Source organism: Lates calcarifer, linkage group LG13 (assembly GCF_001640805.2).
Source record: "Lates calcarifer isolate ASB-BC8 linkage group LG13, TLL_Latcal_v3, whole genome shotgun sequence".
Taxonomy (NCBI): Eukaryota; Metazoa; Chordata; class Actinopteri; family Centropomidae; genus Lates; species Lates calcarifer.
The window spans coordinates 1,277,420-1,299,403 of NC_066845.1; the positions used below are offsets into that span (position 1 = coordinate 1,277,420).

Consider the following 21,984-nt stretch of genomic DNA (forward strand, 5'->3'; position numbering starts at 1 on the left):
AGCGATATATATAGCGATATTTCTGGTTAAACAAAAAGGATTTTACTCCTTAATAAATAGCTCTATCTGCTAGGAATCCTCTGTAATGTTGTCAGACACTTGTATACTTAAAATATTAATCTGAGCCTGTCAGTGGCAAAAACAAGCACCTCAGTGGGTGTACTTTGATGTGGACAATTGCCCATTGGATTACATTGCAGCGCTGTTTACAGTTGCTCCATTCTTGCTCAATTCTGCACTGACTCCAATGATTTTTTTTGTTCCCAAACACATGGGAAAATAAGGCCCAGGTTCAAGAGTGCCAGACTTATCCTTTAACTTAAATTAATGTAAATTAAGTGAAAACTGCTCTGCCTCTCTTTTGTCTCTCTCTCCTCTGTCCATCTTTACCGTTGCCATGGAGGAAATTCCCACTTCTCCACTCAAGAACAGGAACAGTGTTAAAGAGAGGTGTTCAAGAGAGAGAAAACAGTAACCAGGTCAATGATGAGCAGAGAAATTCAGCAGCGGCTGAGTAAAGCCGACAGTACAGAGCACAAACAGAAATATCATACAAAGAAACAGTGAATCACTGGTAACGATCATAATGCTATAAATTGGCTCTCACTCCACTAACAAATAGAGTATATTTTTTGTAATTTACCATGTCATGGCTGAGCACATCAGTAATCACATACTGTATCTGCTCAAGATTGACCTCATGAGGCCAAGACTTTCATCAACCTTCCAGTGGAGGTAGTGAGAGCTTTTTGGAAACAGACCAGTGAGAGCAGCGCAGTGAGCTGTCTGAATACACCCACAGCATCTGCAGGCACTCCTTCAGCACAGCAGGATTATATTAACAGTGATATTTCCCTTCCTATACTCTATTTAACAATTATTATTGATGATTATTTAACTAAATTAGTCTAGAATATTACAATAGTTTAAAATCATATTGTTATAGATTAAAGTAAACTACCTACAAACTAGTCATGTATCAAATCAGAAAATGTGCAGAAGAGCATAGTGGTAAGATGTAAAATAGTGGGAGAGCAAAAAATAATACACAATTTCACAGTCCACACAGATATTTGAATAGTGTTTCAGAGCTCTTTCCACAAATCCTACACATTATTTGCATGTGTTTACTGAGAAATAGTCTTATCTGGGTTGTTGCCAAGATTTACGTGATAAGATTGATCTCACTGTTATATCTGTGCATTAGCTATGGAACTAGAGCATAGTTTAGCACAAACACTGGAAACGGGGAATCGGCTAGCCTGGCTCTGTCCAAAGGTGAAACATCTGACTACCAGCATCACAAAACAGAGACAGATTAGCTTTTCCCCTGTAGTTAAGCTAACTGGCTGGTAGGGTCTCTGTGATGATGTTGTGGCTTTCACTGAGCTGTTACTTAGTTTGCTTTGAAGTATTTATTTCACTTTATTGCCTCAAAACTAAATAATCTGTTTCAATAATACAACACGCTACAATTAGCATCTCTTTTTTGTACCTGCAATGACTAGCCAAAACTATGGAAAAACTATAAAAATGACACCTAGGTTGTAAAGAAGCATAATTTTTCTTTCCAGGATTGTGGATAGATATTTCTAATTAGTCAGAGGATTAGTGTGGATTAATAATGTCTTTGCTTGCATCTTTTTCATCTCTTTACGTCAGAGAGTTACAGTTCAGCAGAATCTGACATTCATCAAAACTGATATTGTGAAATTTACGTCAGACTGTGATCAAGACTTTATTAGACCATCTTGCACTTGTGACTTGCAGTGCAGATTGTCGTTATCGCACACTCAATAAACCCGGACAAGTCTCCATCTCCATTTTTCTTGTTCTGCAGCCGGAGAGAAGACAAACTGAGGATCCCCAATGGCTGGCTGTGTCACCTGGCCCCAGAAATCATCCAGCAGCTCTCTCCGGACACAGAGGAGGACAAACTTCCCTTCTCCAAACAGTCAGATGTCTTTGCTTTTGGGTGAGTGTTTTCTGTTCTGAGTCACAGAAAGGGTTTACAAACCCCAAACGTGTGCGAATTCAGTAAATTCTTACTTTTGCAGAGCAGTGTCCTAAAACTCCACATCACATGACAACGAGGCAGCTCTCATTAACTGGTTTTCTGATCTCATTATAGATACAGATTTTCACTGCTTACTGTACAAAGACAGAGGTAATGTAATAATCTGTGATATTTGAAATGACAAATTTTGTTCTGTTACTCTCAGACTTAAGATGTCCAACCTGTAACCATTTAATGAGAGAAGGATTAACAATTTTAAGAGTTAATTGCTTAAAAATTATCAGATTTTGACATGTACTCCACTTGGCCCCATATATCAGATTACAGGGGGGGACCTCATATTCTGAAGCCCCCCTGACTTGGCATGTATCCTTTATTAATGGAGACTTGGTTATCATGGTGTTGGGAGGAGGAAGTGGTGCACAAATAAGCACTGGCAGCTGGTAGACACATTGGAGAGTCTGATTGGAGTAGATAAAGAGGACACTGATAAGTGATCAGTTCTCCCGTTCTGGTGTGAGAACAAGTTTGGAAGCTTGAACAAATAGTACAAACCAAGAGAGAGTTACCTTCTTGAATTTTAAACTGATTGGATAATTGGAAGAAGAGGGAAAAACGTGTGAATGGTGAGGAGCCAAGAGACATCAACTAACTGATTAAGCAGGAGGAGAGAATCAAAGAGTATGAAAGAAAGAGAGATTTACAAGTGAAGCAATTTTTCTGATTGAACCTGTGTTAAGCTCAGTCTTAAGGAAGGTTTGCATTTGGGCTTCGAAGCACCTGGTGTCTAGTGTGAGTCTTTACCAGGTGAACTCTCAGCTGTACCGGAGGTGCTGGAGTTTTATATTCAGGGCAGCAACAACAGCAGTTTGTGTAAATAGCATTTAAGGAAAAGGACATCTTGGTTAGTCCCTCCTGAGTGCTTAAGGCTAACGAGAGAGAACAAATGGATAACTGCAATTTGACCAGACAATTGGTAACCTGGTGCCAAAACTTTGACACTCTGCACAGTGGTTGGCGTTTTGTATCAAGCTTGGTCCATTTTCAGGTTTAAATCATACCTTAGACTCCTTTTGAATCTACTCACTGACTCCATCTTGATTGCCTTTCAACTGTACTGAAGTCCTTATGACTTTGAGTTTGCTGGCAAATTAAATGGGACCAAGTGTGTGTGCTCTTGTATGCCCTCAAGCTTTGTTTTGTGTTCTTCACTGAGGTTCAAATAAGGTACACCCACTTACTGTTCAGGATATCTTATGAATCTCTGTCGATTCTTGTAACCTTTACTTTCCATTCAGAGCAGTCATAGTAGGTTTGTTTGCCACTCAGTAGTGGTGAGGATGTTGCTTGCAAAAGGACCAAGTAGTTCAAGTGTATCAAACCAGTATCAAACAAGTATTTGATCAAAAAGCCAAGCTTTCAGTCTTGTTATCTAACTCTCAGCAAGAAAGCAAATAAGCTTATTTTGCAAAATGTTGAACTCTTACTTTTTACACATGCCACATAGCCAAGGAGGTAAGGAAACATGTTGTCAGTTATTATTTATATTCCAATATTCCAATAATTATTGATGAAGCAAATACATCGACTGGTTTATTACAACAAACATTTCTCACACATGAAAGCACACCTGCCCAAACCTTGCCAAGTATCTCTTTTGTCAAAAATATGTGATAACCAAGGTGTCCTCTGTCTCCCCCTTCAAGCCCATTTTTATATTTCTAAGTTGATTAAAAACCCCCTTGGCTCCTGTTCTTCCTCCACTGTCATTACTGATTCATTTGTGGGCGTGGACCCTGCTCTGTTGAGTCCTAACACAATTGCATTTTCAGATGGTCCCCCATATGGAAGTTTCATCACTATATCATTTTAAAGGGAAGAGCACAGTACTGACGAACAATGTCCAGCTGCTCTGTTAGCCCTCGCATTACCTAGAGGTGACCCCCATGGCTGTTTTACATATTCATCAACTATCTGCTGTCATTTTTTCCCCTACTGCTGGCAAAATGCTATTTTTATGCTACTCAAACTTGATGTGCAGGAGGATACTGAAAATAACTGCTTATTTGCACAGGGAGGGTTGTGTATGGTAATTTTGCATGAGCAGTAATTTAAAATCTGTTGTTTCTTTAACTTCTAAATAAAATTTCTTTAAAACTTAGGGCTCGAGGCAACATTCACCACAAAATGTTGTTTTTGCATAAATCATGATCCATCTACAACTGGAAACTATTTAGCTTGATTAGTTTATAGTTGTTGTGACTGACATTTTATCAGTTAGTGTTAGCACTGGCTGGGATGTGAACCCTCCATAGGTGTGTGTGTGTGTGTGTGTGTGTGACAGTGGTATTATTCTCTTTGTTTGACAGTCCAAAGCACTGACCCTCTCTCTTCCTCTGTCCTCCCAGCACCATCTGGTATGAGTTACATGCACGTGAGTGGCCTTACAAGAGTCAGCCAGCGGAGGTGATCATATGGCAGATTGGCAGCGGGATGAAGCCCAACCTCGCCCAAACCGGCATGGGAAAGGAGATATCAGTAAGACTTTTTTACTTTTCAATTTGTCTTGGTTCATGACTCATTGTTTTATTTCAGTGAACTGCTGCATCTTTTTCATGTTTGAGCACTCCTTGAATCTTAGTCTCATTTTGCTCAAACACGTTCTATAAACTCTGAAAAATTTGCCTTGCATGATGAAGGCAATAACCAATCTGGGGCTGGATTCACAGAAGAGCTCCTTAAGTGGATCTTAATACGATACTAACAAAGAAAGTTTTTAGAAGAATGCTCCTACGAGAATTTCAAGTAAAAAACTTCCTGAAGAGGACAATTAGAAACTTTTTAGTCACCATTATGTAATTTTCTATAAGTACATGTCAGTTACCCTGGTTGTTATAATATGTGTGGAAAAATATTTTTACTACCTGGCATTGACATTAAAGATAGATTAAACTAAGAGGCTGTGTAACAAGATATATTAGTTCACAAATTAATTTCAGTTTGTAAAAAAAATGGCTTGAAATTCTGTGTGTATATTTACAAAGTGTGTCAGGTTAGAGTTAGTCTTATAGACCAGAGGTTTTCAAAGTCTGACACTGTGGGGCCCCCTCTCAGGGAAAATCATGACAACTGTGCCTCTCCCCTGGTAGTCTTGGCCTTTCCCGTCTTTGCAATGCACAGTGTAACACGGTATGAGTCCTTGATTACCTTCAGTCGACTTTGCTAAACTCTCCACCCCTCTCCTCTCTCCTTGAAACACCCTCAGTCTCATTTAAACTGATCTGCTGGTACACCTGCCAATTCAGTATGGTTAGTCTCTGAGTGGCTGCAAATCTTTGCAGGTCACATTCCACTATTAGCCAGCATTTCTTTACAAATCACACACTGAGGCTGTGATTTAGTCAGTCCAGGTAAAGTCGAGTTGAGGGTACAAATTTCCAGCCTTTTGGTTCAGCTTCTGTGGTGTCAGGTGGTGGCTTCTCTCTTCTTTTTTGGTGGTTCAAGTACCTTAATTGCCTCCATGAGCTGTGTGCCACAGCTGTTTTGTATTCAAAACAGATGTTTTTAAAGGCCCGGATTTAAAAAATCCAGGGACTTGGCTCATTTATTGAGTAACTATGCATTCCCTCTGATACATCTAATTGTGATGAATTGTGATGTCTAACAATGTGGTTATCTCTGTGTCTTCCAGGACATCCTGCTCCTCTGCTGGGCGTACAAGCAGGAAGAGCGGCCCAGTTTCTCCAAGCTGGTAGATTTACTGGAAAAGTTGCCAAAACGGAACCGTCGCCTTTCCCACCCAGGGCACTTCTGGAAGTCAGCTGAGTATGTCAAATGAGTTAGGGACACAAAACCGCAAACAATCAGCAACTCTTAAAAATCAGCCGCCATAACTCTACATAAATAACCCACCTCCTTAAAGAATGCACTGAATCCAAAAGCCAGCCCAGTGATGAAAACTGCCCGTGCTGTGTGTATTTTCATGGAATGTTGGCATGTGTGTGTACAGATAAGTTGACTGTCCAGCTTCTCAAAGCAGTCGGGACTCATATTTTCTTTGGTTTGATTTAAACCATACTGGATATCTTTCCTTTATCTTTTTTGTCTTTTACTATTGACTTGTTCCCGTCATAATATTTTGATTTATTTCCTGGATGTATCTTGCTTGTAACTTTCAACTGATCACATCATCTTGGACTTAAAAAACACGTTTTAGAACAAATGTAGATTTTTTTCCATGTCTTCTTTTTTTGTTTTGAATGAATGTAACTGTTGTACATCACACATTGTATATTTTCATAACATTGTTTTGCCATTCCTTATGTCTGTCAACTGTGTAGACCATTTTGTCAGTGTTACCTCATGGTCTCATGTGTGGATGTCTGTACAGGTTACACGTTTGTCTCAAAAGCTTTATTTAACTTATAATGTCCTCTTATTTACACCGTACCATTTGAATGTGAAGAAGCCAGCATCCCTGTTTGTGTGGGGATATGTTGGCACGGTTCTTTGATGGGAGACTGTTCTCTGATCAGCCTGTGCTTTGATTATTGCCTGTGAACATAAACGAGACGTTTGAACAATAACGGCCTTCTGGGAAAAAAGAAGCCGCTGGTCAGACCAGGACTCCCTCACTTTGACGCTGTTTTGTGAAATCACTGACACTTGAAATGTATCTCGTCAGCTGTCGCAGAAGTAATTACCCTTCAGAAATGCTATCACTGAGCCCCCCCCCATCCCCCATTTCCCAGAAATAAATGTATATTATTTACTTTAAATAGCTATTGATAGATACATAATATGATAGATGAAAATCTAAAGCTTGCAACTGTAAAGTCAGTGAAGTAATTTTAAGTTAATTCAACTGATACATTAACTTTGTAGACCTTAATCAGTGACAAAGTATTGAAAATGACATGTTAGCTTTTTGCATAGTATGAAACTGTTTTAAGAAATAGTTTTAAATGGATTAAAGACCTGTTGCCTGGGTTTGAGGATCAGGATCATTTGGATCTGTACAGTTTCGAGATTCCTAGGTAAGTAATGATGTGACTGTTAGACACATAAAGGGAGAGCACATGACCTTTAAAAAGGCAAACAGACACTCTGAGAAGTCAAAGTAAACACTGAGTTTGTTTTTGGCTCGTTAAAATTTGTTCAGAGTTGCTTAAAAGCAGTGTTGTAGTCACTTTAAATTGGAATACTTCTAATTAAAATCCTGTCTCATCTAAAATTTTTATCCAAAAGAAAAGTCTTTTTTCTTATTTTCCTTTACTTTTATGCTGTGCATTTATGAGAATCGTAATATATTTCCAAGGCATTTAATCTGGGTAAATTTGAACGTTTTTAAAGGTTGAGATGTCTGGAGATGAACTCTTCCAAATCATTGCTAGCTACCTGAAGAAACTTCCCAGTCACTAATAAATTACTTCAATTAATAATTTACAAATAAGAAGTATAAAGGTGTGTTCAGACTGAATGCAAAGTGAGTTTTAGACGGCAGCTTGACTGCATTCAAAGCTAATAGGAAGGACAGAAGAGGATGGAAACACATGCTGGATTCACTCAAAGTGGAGCTAATTAAAGCAAGACTATTCTTAATTGTCTTGATTATATCCACCATTTTCAGATGTTGTACAGGTTCCCAGTGAAGTGCTGGAACTATAACAGCCTTTGGTTTTGATTAATTTATATAACAATGTAGAATTTGGTCTTGTCTTGGCATCGACTCAGCTGCTTGTGAATACAACACTGCTGAGAAGCTGACTTTGTAGAACAAATAAACCTTAAACTTGCCTTCTTTTCAATATATGTATCTTTAAAGATTTTATTTACGCAAACCTTAAGAGTGAACTGACTTCTTGGATTATAAAGTAACAAGTAAGTAACTTAAATCTGGCTGAACTTTCCCTTTAACATATCAGAAAAGACATATCAGGATGCTGAAGACCACCCCAGGCCATTTTTCTACTTCATACTGTATATCATAATATATTTTAAATGTGTGTTTTAGAGATATAGCAAATCTGAGTCATATCATCATGAATTGGAAGTTGTGGCATCATTCAAGCTGTATACTGCTTTTGATTCTCTCTAGCCACGTCAAATAGATAGAGACAATCCAATCATGTTAAATAGCCATTTTCCACCTCATTATTTACACATCTGCCAGTGTTGGAAAATGCATACAAACAATCTGCTGCTGTTTTTTGGAGTCTGTCTGTCTATTTTGGAATTGCTGGGATTCAAATATTGTAAGTGGAACATTTATATTTGTACTGTTTACAACTTTCAAGTGCATGAGATGGACTATCAAAGATTGATTCTTGTAAGATAATCCTTCAACACTATATATATATATATATATATATATATATATATATATATATATATATATATATATATATATTATACATATAAAACGTATGTGAGCATTTTTCTGATGAACTGTTGTCCATTGAGCAGTTTGATCTCAATACCTAATGAAGTTTTACGTCAGGCTTTGCAAAACTTTTCAACAGCTTTGTTTGAGATTGTTTCAGTATATTTATAGATTATATAAATGATTAGACTAGCATTTAAATAAAAAGAGTTACGACCTGTGCACATGCTAGAGTTGACAACCTGACTGGACTACAATCAAAGATCTAACATTAGTGCCAAGTGTACATAACAGATTGTAGACTATGTTTTATCGTCACTTGCCGTAATACCAATATTCCTTGTGAATTTTTTGGCTTCTTTCTTTTGAATGTACAAATTGTGTTGTGTTTTTTGGTTGTTTTTATTTTATTTTTTGTTCATTTAAATTTCTTTTCCTCCATTTTCCTTCTAATTGCATAAGCATTGATGCTGTGACGTTTTTCCCCCCTTGATTCCGTCCTTGTATTGTAGATGATAGCTCCAAAAAGCTTGTATTTAATGATGCCTTATGGTCCATGGCTTAGTGATGAGTAGGTTTTGATCACAAGCTCTTTTATTTGCACTCATCCTTTACAAAGTGTATGACAATAAAAAGATGTTTTCATTTTGGACGTTTTCTGTTTCCTTTTATGTCATCTTTATCTTAGTCAACCCTTATCCATATTTTACTTTGGTTGATATTTTTTTGGTGGTCAGTGAGTCAGTGCTTATTGCCTAAATAGTTGATTTAATCATTTATAATTCTGATTTTAAAAAGGTGTACACTCAAGTTGTAAATACCTAAAACAGGCTCTCATACTCCACCCAAAATATTGTTATAACTAATTACCCGTAGGCTTGAACAATGGCTATCAAAAATCTACTACTTTAATCATTCACAGAGACAAAAATACCAACCTATCTTAACCCTTAACATCCAGTTTTCCATTTTAAATAGCTTCAAATTTGTTAAAATGATCCAAATCTTCATTGTCTGTCTGACAGTAATAGACATATATATTCTGTATCTGCTTGTTCTAGGTGCTCTAGGTGTCTAGGCCATACAGAGTGAAAAATTAAAAACATTTTTTTTGTCCATGTTTATTATGGTATGTATTTTGTGTTGTGTTTGGCTTCACAGCATGAGATTAAGCCAAAGCTGACCAATGTTCAGATAATTTCAAACATACATTTTTGCTAACACGTGCCAAAACATATTGCTTCCCATTGGTAGTTATGCAGTGAGCGAAAGACAATGCAAGCAGCCACTCTGCAGCTCTCTGTGAACAGTGACCTAAAAAGATAAATTTAGTCCCTATTAGCATAGGAACATTCTCAGTTGTCCACACTATGAGAAAACTGTATAGAAATTGGAGTGTCTTCCTGCAGCAGTAAACAACAAAACAATTAGAATGAAAATTGGTTTAAACTGGTGTCCTTTCAAGAAAAGCTACTGAAAATAGGTTGGGGGGGGGGGGTGATGAGACTTCTCTCTCATCTCTAAGGTCTAGGTTAGAAACATCTAAGTGACCTGTTTCCATTACAGCCATTTACTGAGCTTAGTTGGGTTCACCATTTTGAAGAGCTTCAAAGTGATCTCTAAGATCTCCAGTTATATACCAGTTTATATCTGCCATTAGCATGTGATCTCTATCTGGATAAGGAAAAATGTAAGTTAAAATGTTAATGCACATAGAATGCAATATGATCACAATATAATCAGATTTGCCAGGCTATATCTGCCGTTTGTCTGTCTCGACTTGTGATCCAAATGCAATTCACACAGCTAACCCTGCCTAACAAGCCAAAAGGTCACCTCATCCTGCTAGCTTACACATGTAGGTAGAAGTAATTTGCAAGTACTTTGCCTTCGCCTCCACATGTGGTCTGGCTGATCTGATTAATACATTATATCATATGTTAATACCAGGTGTAAATAGGGTGACGCCAATGAACAACTCTCTCAACTTATCGTCTCTGTATATAGTGATTATTTTCTGTATCTTGACTGGAATCTGTCCACCTTTTTTACACTTTAAAATTAATTCTAAATCTAAATAGGGAGGAATTAATATCAGTAAAGCTGTTCAAACAGTTCAAATCCAGAGATCTGGTGTGTTTCTGTCTTTTCATTTATCTCAACTCCTCTGTGAACAAGCTGGTATGCTGATAACAGTGTATGCATGCCTGTATGTGTGTGTTTGTGTGTGTGTGTGTGTAGGTATTATTCATGTTGTGGGGACCTATATGTGTTTACATAGTCACATTATGGGGACTTGTCTTCCTTATGGGGACAAAAAGCAAGTCCCCATAAAGTGAATCATAAAATTTAAAGGTGAAGACATGTTTTCAGGCAAGGGCAAGATTAGATTTAGGTTACGGTTGAGGTTAGACTAAGTATTAAGGTTTAGGCAAAGGGTAGTTATGGTTTGGTTAGAGTAAGTCTCCAGGGAATTAATGTAAGTCAATATAGTGTACCCTGAAGTCGTGGAGACAAGAATGTGTGTGTGTATTTGATTGTTTGTGTGTGTGTGTGTGTGTGTGTGGTAATACAATGTCAGACCTGTGACTCACTGGTTGAAGAAAAAGAGTGAGTTAGAGGGGGCACAGAGTAGGAAAATGGAACCATAAATAAATATATAGATAGATGAGAGCTCTACCCATCTGCACAGCTAGACCTCCTCCTTCTTCTTCTCTACCTCTGAAGTCCAGCCTCGGCCACTGAAGTGTAAAAAATCCACATCACCCAATCTCATGGAGTCTGAAGCCCACCAGAGCATGAATGTCTGGTTTCTGTCAAGATTCTTAAAAGTGTTAAAACCTGATAGGGTTCAGTGAATTTCTTGTTACAGTACATACAGACATAAAGAATGAAAATAAAAACTATTGGGATTTAAAAGATAATTAAATTAGGTAATATATCTACTGGCTGACTGAAAATTCTAATTAATTCTATATCAATGAGCACAGGAAAGCATGTGTGTAACATTCCTTACAAATCCCACAATGTCACAAATAGCTGCTCAAGTTCATGTACAAAATGTACAGAGATCATTTAACCTCACATTATTTATAGTTACAGCTGTGGTTACATAGTAATGAATGAATGTGAGTCCAAAGAAATCAATTGATGAGGACCACATAAAGAAAAAATTCTGTCACAAAGCAAAATATGTCATTTAGAAAATTTTTCTTTATGTTCGTCCCAATGTTTGCATGTGACTGTTACCTGTGATACCTTTTTGATCTCTTCATTATATTTCGTTTTCAGTCACCATTTTTTGTTTAATCCAATTTTTTGGTTGTTGTACTATCTGAGCTGTTTATAAAGGAAATATAGGAGCGACAAGGATGCAGGTAATAAAACTTCATTTCTGAATGTTCATATAACAGAGTGACTTTGATAGGCAGCAACAAAAATAAATGTCATACAAGGGGAAAAAACATTTAACAACATATTCCCAGAAAATGTAGAAAAATTTCAGCTCTCTAAAACATCAGTGGTAAATGTCGGCACTTTACACCAACTATTCAACCATTTTTACAGGGAAAGAAATATTCTATAAGAGGCATATGTGGAAAATCTGCTGCTAGACATGGCCCTGAATGGGTAGACTGCATTGCTGCCACTAGCTATGTTGTATTTCAAAGGTGAGGCCATGGATGTATTATGAGTACTGGATATGTTCCAAGATTGCACCCAGAAATATGCAGTTGGTTGCTTAGTTGCAGAAAATGAAGAAAAACAAGGAACAGCACTGGTGAAAAGTAAGACCAGAGATTTGGTGGAACTGTTACTGAAAGTAACACGAGTATAAGTTGAATCAGGGAAGGATATATCGCAACTGGGAAATCCCAGTCAGGAAGCAAAAGAAAATATCTATGTCATTGTTCAGTCTCTGAAAATTAGAATATATTAGTGTGGATGTAGCCTCAGTCTCACAGGAGATAATGTATAAAGCAAATGGTCCAAGAAAATCCTGGACTGTGAAAATTCATTTTGTTATTATCCTGTCATTACCACTTGTGGCCACAGTTGTCACTGTTGAGCATTTGCTACATAGGCCCACTTTAATAGTAATAGACGATTTTTTGTTGCAGTATTGCAGTTGTCCCCTGGGACTTTACCCAACTTTCACCAGCTCTCTTGATACATCCATTGGTGTGGCTCACATTTTTTCTCTCTTGCTCTTACTATGCCATGGCTGTTACTCCCTCTGCCAACACCTACAGTACTGTAACAACCCACAACTTGGTGTAAACAAGTTCTTCTGAAGATTTTTAATGAGGTATTCTGGGAAATGCAGTGAATCACTGAGTCATGTAGTGGTAGGCAAGACAAGTTGTTAGAAAGACATAACAAAATCTAACCATAGCATCACGTAAGTGAATAAATGCTAGTTTGACCTGAATATCACAAACTCAGGACATAAAACAATTTAAAGAGTTCCCTCTTCTTGTAGGCCCTGGTTAGATTAATGAGGCTAATTAGATCAATCACTGTTCACCTTCACAAACATTAACGTAGGTCTACAAAAACCACACAGTGTATGTCTTTGAAAATAGCCAATTTAGAGCAGCAGATTAGCTCTGCCACATAGCCTCTAAGGACTGTGGGATTCTCTTTATTCATTTAAAGACACCCACGTGGCTTATTATGCTGGAGATGTATTTCATTAGAGCAGGATTTTGGAAGACAAACACAGAAGAGAGAGAGAGAGAGAGAGAGAGCAGAAGCACTGCTAAGTTTGCTATATAGGGGGGGGCGTCCTAGAGGTTCAGCTTTATTAAGCCCAAAGCCGTGCCAGTAAGGAAACGCTTGAGGCCTTAAGGCTAAGAAACATGCTGGCAACACCTGTATGTACATCGCAAGTAAATCCCACGCAGCTGTTGGCCTGACTCAGCGAGCAAATAAATTTAACACTAATGCCAGAAACACTGTTGTTATCAAATCAGGTGGAAATATCTTGCTTCCTTAATAATTACAACCAGCAAGGCAGCCTGTCTGACATATCTGGGGAAGAAGTTTTTGGCGGTCAAACTGTGGTGATTTCACATCATGCTCAAGAGCCTGAGAGTGGCTGACTGTCTGACAACCACTTGGCAAACCCACACTGGTTTGAACTGTACGTCCCAAAAATAAATCCTTACATAATGCAAGAGGATGGAGGATGTGACCCTGTCTTCCCCTCCAGCAGGCCCTATGCTGACCCATCTGGCAGATAATGTGCAACGACAGTGCCACTCAGACTCGTTAAGACTCATTGTGGTTTTCCTGGATGCAAAGTTTTGATTTCTGATCTACACAGCATGTGGTGATGGATATTATAAATGTCTTAAAGCTTGTCTAGACCTTGATGCAACTGTATTTACTATATGTCCTTCTCTTTCTTGCAATTACGTCAAAGTCATATGAGCAATTGGGATTTTTGGTGTGCATTAGTGGGTTAATGCTGCAGGCCTTTGTGTTCTTGTATGGTTATGTTCAGACAGCAGGCTAATACAATTTCATTTTTAAAATATGACCTTAAAGGCCCTGAAAACTATAACATCAAATATTCACCAATCAAAACAAAAGTTCAGAAAGAAAAATAATTGGTCATTATTTATTAAAAGAAAAAAAAAATTGTATTCTTGCAGCAAGTTAGATGAGAAGTGCAGTAAATATACATCTACAGCCAGGAGTCAGTTAGCTGGGCTTGGTATAAGCACTAGAAACACAGGGAAATGACTAGCCTGGCTCTATCTAAAGGTTAGGGTTAGGTTAGTTTTATAAAATAGTGTATTCTATATGTGCAAAAACCAAAGAGTAAAAATGACAAATTGTGGTTTTGTAGTTTACTATTATAGTTGATCTTTGTCAAATTGTTTCTTGTCCACAAAAAGTCACCTCCTGGAGTCTTGTCATGGTCAAGCTGCCAGACAATCAGTGGAAACTCTGCAAATGTGACTTGCAGTGCTGGCAATATAACTCCCCAACTGTCGTCAGATTTTGATTCAAATCTTGCCAAATGGTGATTGGTACACAGTTGTATCACTCAGAGGAGCACAGGCCGAAAACAAACAACACAGAAATCTCTCATGTGAAATAACCCAACTGCTCTAACAGAAAACCTTATGTTTTTGTAGGATTCCACTGTTCTACTTTAAAGGCTTTCATGTGGTTTGAATCATTTTCTGTTGCTGTTTCTTACACGCTGCAACAAGTTAGAAACACATTAGAAATATGTTTTCTTGGAATTTATCATGATAGTTACAACATTTTCTGCTCACGATGCACTCATTTCTAGACACTATTTTTTTTGCCCTCACTTGGCAAAAAGATCTGAAATACAGTATTAGGGTGCTTTTTAAATTTAAATTTATGTGCTCTACACTGTTGGCTGTCTGAACATAGTCTGGTAACAGTGTGGTGTCCTGCAGGGCTGTGTGTTAAGATTTCTTCAAATTTAATGATGTTTCTGTTTTCCTTCCCTCCCCCTTCCTGCTCTAGGCTGTAACGGAGGCATCGATGGGACTGTGTCTTTGCGTGAAGCTCGTCCTCAGCTCTGCTAACATCTGCTCCACCACCCGCCCACCTGCCTGCCTGCCTGCCTGCCTGCCCTACCACCCACCCCACCCCTCCTTTCTTGACCCCACCCTGCTTCCACAATCCCCCCTTCCCCACCTTTCCTGCTCCTCCTCCTCACTCCAGCTCTGACACTTACACGTTTCCCCTTAATGCCTGATTGGACCCTTTAGCGGTCAGTATTTGCCCACTTTGCCAGAGTGGGTGACAGAACATGCCGCAGACTTTCAAACAGAGAGGCCTTTCTCCACTCTATGCCTGAAGCCCTTCCCCAAAACAGCACCCTTGTCTTTCTGTTGAGGAAATTTCATCATTCATACGCCACCATTCATGCCATGCTGCTACTCATCTTCAGCTGCAAATATGTTTTTTAAAACCCTGATTGTGCAACATATCATTCTTAGCTTTGTAGCCGTTGAGAGACATTTTCACAACAGCTCACCCTATACATCTGTTAATTACAACATCTGGAGTGTACAAATTATGCAAACAACTCAACTTTGACACATTTTGAGATAATTAGAGTCAGTCATTTTGGTTGCCATCCTTTGAAGACTGTATATCTCCACAATGTCAACTTAATATGATTTAAACAATGTATTCAACAATCTACTATTTTTAGAGGTTTTATTGGGCTAAGAAGTGGGAAACCTTTCAACCGTGAGAGTAATATTTAATCTTCCAGTTCAGAAAACTTAAAAATCACTTTTGGAGATTTATAGTTTGCTTTGGACAATGAAGCATGGCTACTGTGCTTCAAAATGTGTATTTCTATGATATCAAGTCTAATTTACCAAGTAATGCATACTTATACTTTGTTATCCACTGCACCACCATTTTTTTTTTTTTTCCAAAGGCTTTTTCTTTTTTTCTTTGTTGTCTTCTTTGGAAACTGTGCCTGTAACCAAAAATAGTCCCACACCACAACATGCAAGTCTCCTAGAAATTACGATAATTTACTACTAATATACTACACTTTGGGAAAAACATAACGTTACATGAAGTACACAATGAGGCATACTTAGCACAATTAAGGCATATTTTGATTGAATGTCGCAAAATATTCAGATAAATATGACCCACCTGCCTACCCTGTGAACACAACCCATGCAAGGCAGCAATTACGTTTCTTACCATGTAACCGGGAAAACAAGTTAGTAGTATATTAAAGTAATTTCTAGAAAGCATGGTTGACATGATAACAATTTGAACATCGTGCAGTTGTGTGAATGCTATGTATTATACACAGCTGCATCTGCAAGCTGCCCAGCACATCAACAGACTTCTACTGGTGGCCACCCAACAGCTGCATCTCTGCAGTCGGTAGGTTAAGTGCCTTGTTCGAGGGCATCTCAGCAGCAGCGGTTATTAAGGAGGAAGTGATTCATTATTTTTGCCACTTAGATTTCCCAGATGGTCCCAGGATTTGAACCAGTTTCTTTTTGAATGCTCACAGGTGTGACTCCCTAACCTTACTTCACAATACTCCCAAAAGACAACATTTCACTTATAGTATTATCTGTACATACTGAAAGTCAGTCAAGGTTACTTCTTCCTCTGTTTCACAGAGAAATTGTAAAACTGAAACAAAGCTACTCATCTGACATCTGATTCAAACTCTGAATGAAGCTTTGCAACTTTACCTGGCAAGCTTGAACAAGTCATCACTTGTGAAAAAAATGTGAGGCACCAGATGCTGGTGGAGGGAATCAAACCTTCCAAAGAGAATATCTCAGTTTAATTGATTCCATTACATGGTCTGCTAACTTAGAAATCAGCACACCCATTTGTCTGGACCGACAAATTAATCCCTTCCCAGTGAGTGAAGAAGAATGAAATGAATTCCAAAAACTCGCTACCCGCCATACGAATGTTAAAATATCTCTATTGATATTCGCATCCAGTGGAATGACTGAGTTCTCTTTTTCTCTTAGGAATTTGCCTCTGAAATATTAAATCTCCAGGTGACTAAAGATGTTTTTGTGTATCACAGTGTGCATGCTGTCTGAGCAAATTACAAAGACACTAGAATACAAGTAATAGGACAGAATATATGTATGTGAGTGTGCGAGTCAGTGAGCTAATAGATTATTCAAACTCTTCCCCCACACATGTAGGTGTCTAATGACCTCAAGGCTATGCAATTAGAATAAAGAAAACATACGGTTAAACACTTTAAACTAAAGTGCTGATTAAATAGACTAATTGTCCTTGACAGTTGTGAGTATGCATTTAACATTTTTCTAGTGGTAAAAACAAAAGATCTTTTTTGTCTTTTAATACACCTGCAACTTTTACATAAATTTAATGCATGATTTTGATTTATTTATGGAGCCTATCTTCCAATAAAATCTGATTTTATTTGCTAATCAAGGTGGAGGATTAAATATTCAAACTCCCTTTATTCTCTCTGACAAGAGCACTTGAAGCATCGCTAAAATTCACAATGGTCTTCAGAGGCAGCCTGAAAATCACTTATTCATAATTCAGGGTTGGTCTTTAGCACTCAGTTAACAGCCAAAATCACCACATAGTGAGCGCTGGTTTGTCCTGCATCTATCTGATACAATGGCTACTCATACATGTGCACAATAATGCATTTATTTCCAATAATGTGAGCAAAGTAAGACTTTGATTAAGGCATTGACATGGATTCATGCTATGACAACTCTAGTTAATAACACCATTTACACGAGTCATGTAATTATTTTGATTGTTTGTTTTATTTTCACCCTGTCCTGCCATTATTCAACTTTAAAATGATGACAGAAAATTTGGAAAAAAAAAAAAAAAAAAAAAAAATCTGAATTTCTCATTCAGAGTGAACAATACCCAATCACCATATAAGAAAGACGGTGGTCCTTTTTGTGTGTAAAAGCTTCAGGCAGACCACACAATACAGACATGGAAGATGTTTGAATTGTGTGCTCTGCCTGTAGCTTTACAGACTCCTGCTGCATATTGCTTTGGTTTTAAACTTGCAGGTTGACAGCTTACACGAATCACAGCTATTATTCTTCACACTCATTGCTGGTTTTAAAGCATAAGGGTGATGATAGTCACTAGATGTATGCTTTATCATTTGATTAAGAGCATAATCACATATACTGCAGTGTAGCATTAGCTACATGTGTATATAGTATTTGAATAAATTGTATTTATATCAACTGTGCCATGCTTATATATGCTCAATTGCTATTTTATTAAGTGCACCAGGGTAAAGCAGTAAATGCAGTAAAATACAACAGTCCTGCAGTAAATCCTCCCACCAGAGACATGTTTCTCTTATTTAGTCTCATTTCAGTGCGATAAATAGAGAAGACAAAATAACACCTGTCAGCATGACAGAATCCAAACATACACTTAAACGAACACTTCACTTACTTTGGTGACAGTATCACCAAAAACTGAACATTATAACTTTACTCAAGGTTGAATTTATTGCAAGTTATGCAGGCCTTGTTATAAAGTTTGTGTTTTTTGTGCAACATTTGGGTTTGTTCTACTGTCCAGAAGAAATGAAAAAAATGTCAATAAAAACTTTAAGTGATAACTTTGCATTTATTGCAAGGCTGTTGTATTGGATAGCATTAGTTTTAGCTGGGTGTGGTGGTGGAAACGAAACGAAACGAAAAGAACACACGGCACATATATGACTTCAACTTGGTGCCCACATTAATTGAAAGTGTGAAAGTCCTCCCCTAACTAGCTCCTGATGTTTTAACAATTCTTTTAAGACAACCATGCTCTGCATCCTATATGAGTGTGCACAGTGTGGGCAGAAGACAAACCCTGTTAGACCTATTTCTCTGCAATTCCTCTTAACCTTCCTACACGCACTTGGCTAACAGTGCCCTGTTGAGATCAAACACAGTGGCAGGACATCAAAAAATGGAAAGGAAAAAAAAAAACATAATTCACCCAAGAAGAAAGGCAGCACTAGACTGCAAAATGAACTGTTCTCAGTTCCCCTGCCCACTTAGTTCTCTCCAGCTCGACAAAAATATTTTCAGGTGACACAAGTATCATACCGTACAGTCATCTGACAAATGACAAATGCAGATGAGGAGGTGCAAAGATTATTTTCCTATTCATTACTGACAGTAACAATGACAAACAGTACAGGCTGCATGAAATGTATAGATACGTGAATTTTCCCAAAATCTGTGGTCTTATATAGACAATGTGCAACCTTGTCTGCTGAGACAGTGTCATTTAAAACCTTTAAAAAATGACATGATATTATAAAAACAACAAAATGTTAAAGTCCCTGTGTCTCAATTAGCTTTAAAGGAATAGGGAAACATTTTGGGAAATACTTGTTGGGAGTTAGATGAGGAGACTGATAGGAGTGGTATTTGGATTTTTTCATCTAACTCTCAGCAAGAAAGAGAACAACTTTCCAAAAAATATTAAACAATTCTTTTAAAGCCAGAAATTCAGCAAGGAGGACAGTGAAGTCTGTTGTTCCATTAGGCACCACAAAATTGTCCCTAGTTTGACTGTTATACAAGGGAGCACACCGAAAGGGCTTCTCACAGTAGTTCTGTCAGTATCTACTTTTTCCAAGTCTTTTTTTTTTTTTTTTTTTTTTTTTTTTTTGGGAAAGGTTTAAAAGGTGATTCTGTCTCTGTCATCAAATCAAAGTCATGAAAACTTGAGAATGTACAGGATGATGTCAAATACAAGCAGCTTTTCCCAAAAGGGAAGAGTTGTTCCACTATGAACAGATTAGCCTGCATATACAACATAACCTCCTTTCTGATGACAACCGCTCACAACTGGTCTATATTTTGATTCATGTCATATTGCTGATTCAAATGTGCTCTGAATCTATTTTTGTCCAGGGCTCATCCCTCCCCCATTGTTTGCCCCATTTGTCGTCATTTTGTACCTAAAATGCTTTGCTGCAACACAGTCATAATGCTTCACTCCGCCCGCATTCACGACCTCATCATCATCTCCAAAATCACTTCTTTATGACCATCATCATCCTCATTATACCATCAATGACAATGCTGTCTTTACTCGAAAGAGCATATCTAGCATTCAAGCTTGTAATGGATCTTCATTTGTATAATTTGTACAGTAAAGTTTATAAAAGTTTTCTACCCTTCCAGAAATTATTTAGTTTCTGCTGTTCAACTGAATGTCATTGAATTACAATTTGCAGGCCTTGTTATAAAGTTTGTGTTTTTTGTGCAACATTTGGGTTTGTTCTACTGTCCAGAAGAAATGAAAAAAATGTCAATAAAAACTTTAAGTGATAACTTCATGTTGCTTGTGAGAGGGGACTTTCCCCTTTATTTTGTTTCCATTCTCCAAATAGTCAGACTCAAATAATGAATCTAGAAATGAGACAGAAGACACATTGCTTTAAAAAACATATCTGAGCTTCACCTCATGCAGCGGTGCACTTCAGTGAAGTCAGCTCCTTTGTGTTTTACCATGTTGTCTCTGTTCTGAGACAAGATTGATGTTTTAAAAAGAAAAAAAGAAAAAAAGCAAACAGTCTGACTCATATTGTGCCCGGAGACATCATTAATGTTGCTATTAATGCAGCTTATGTTGCCTTGACATTAAATTTAGAAAGCTAATTTATTATTCTCTTGATATTGACCAAGGAAGGCCAAGTGAATTTATTTGATGCTATTCTTTTATAGCTCATGGCAGTAATTTGAAGGATAGCACTCACACACGTAAGGCTTCTCAAATCTAACAGGGCAGGCTGAACCATTAATAAGTGTGCTTGTTAAGCATATTAATCATCTTAAACTTTGGTTACTTTCCAAAATGCTATTTATCCATGTTGAGAAACCATGAAGTTCTATTGTCCACAGCAAAGACACAAAGAAGCCCCTCCATCTCACACTGGGAGACACAATATGACAAAATGTGATGTGACAATACTAACCACTACACTTCTTTGCAAAGCTCAGCGATATTTATATGTATTCCTTCAGAAACATGACTATTCAAACTATTTATCTCTGTTGGGGAGATGGGATGGTTTGAATATTTCCTGTGCTGCTCAGTGATCCAGGTGAATTTTCAATCCCAGCTGAGTAATAATCACACCTGGCAGGACTTACTGTTTTTAAACCCCATCCAGGATGACGTCCTTGTATTTCAAAATGGATCTCTGACAGTAAAGATTCCTGTTCACAAATCCAAACTGCTTACCATTGTTTTAGACGCACATTCAGGGATTGTATGTTGTGTTTTTGAGCTTTTGAAATTTGTGTGGATGGAAATGGCCATGATCTATATGGACATATAAGTACTGGACTAAGGAAGCCACAACAAACATTCTTGCTTCTATGCCCATTGAGTGATTTCAAGGTTTAAAATCCCTTCAGGAACTCTGCTTCACCTCTGCAGAATAGTCTCTGTAGCTGGGTCACAGCTCCTGTAATGTGATGTGGCACATATTACTTTGGTTAGAAACTGGAGCCAGGACACAGGCAGAGGTTCAGATAATAATCCTTGACATAATGTGTCTCTTTATCGCAGCCTTTTACCCCTGTTTTCAGCGTTAAAAAATAATTTCAGTATCTCCACAGCTCTGGCACGACTAAGTGTAGAATAAAGACTCTGCAGGTTTCAGCTGGACTGCCGCTCCTGTGATGTGATGTCACCTTGGTCAGAAACCAAGGCCTGGAGAGGCACGCAGTCAATACATTTATGAGAATGGCACAAACTGTGTCAGCTGGAGATGTGTTTTGGCTCATGAGCCTCCCTCTTGGATACAATCAGTGTAATTTCAGACTTCAGAGGGGGAATGCAAATCAGTGGACATGAAAGAAAAAACAGAAACTGCTCCTGCCCGCGTGGACTCCCATCTTAATTTTCCATAAGTAAACATGCATTTGCCTTCTGACCACCACCAGCTGACAGTTCAGTCTGCTTTTATGTGGAGGGTGGGTGGGTATGTTGTTTCTATAATAAAAACCTTTCATCTGGATTTTACTTAATAATAGAAATAAAACATAAAGTA

At 37.9% G+C, this 21,984-nt stretch overlaps 1 protein-coding gene across 3 annotated transcripts in view; it reads left to right on the forward strand.

Annotated features, from left to right (window-relative positions):
* Positions 1 to 20,262, forward strand: part of ksr2 (kinase suppressor of ras 2) — a 101,493-nt gene extending 81,231 nt beyond the window's left edge. For 2 of the 3 annotated variants that reach the window (XM_018704908.2, XM_018705135.2), the window contains 3 exons: positions 1,841 to 1,975; positions 4,426 to 4,555; positions 5,709 to 9,049. In XM_018704908.2, coding sequence (XP_018560424.1) covers positions 1,841 to 1,975; positions 4,426 to 4,555; positions 5,709 to 5,855 — 412 coding nt within the window. In that variant the 3' untranslated portion in view covers positions 5,856 to 9,049. Of the gene's footprint in view, positions 1 to 1,840; positions 1,976 to 4,425; positions 4,556 to 5,708; positions 9,050 to 14,912 lie in introns of those variants that run through there. The other variant, XM_018705066.2, reaches the window with a different exon arrangement.
* The last annotated feature ends 1,722 nt before the right edge of the window (positions 20,263 to 21,984 follow it).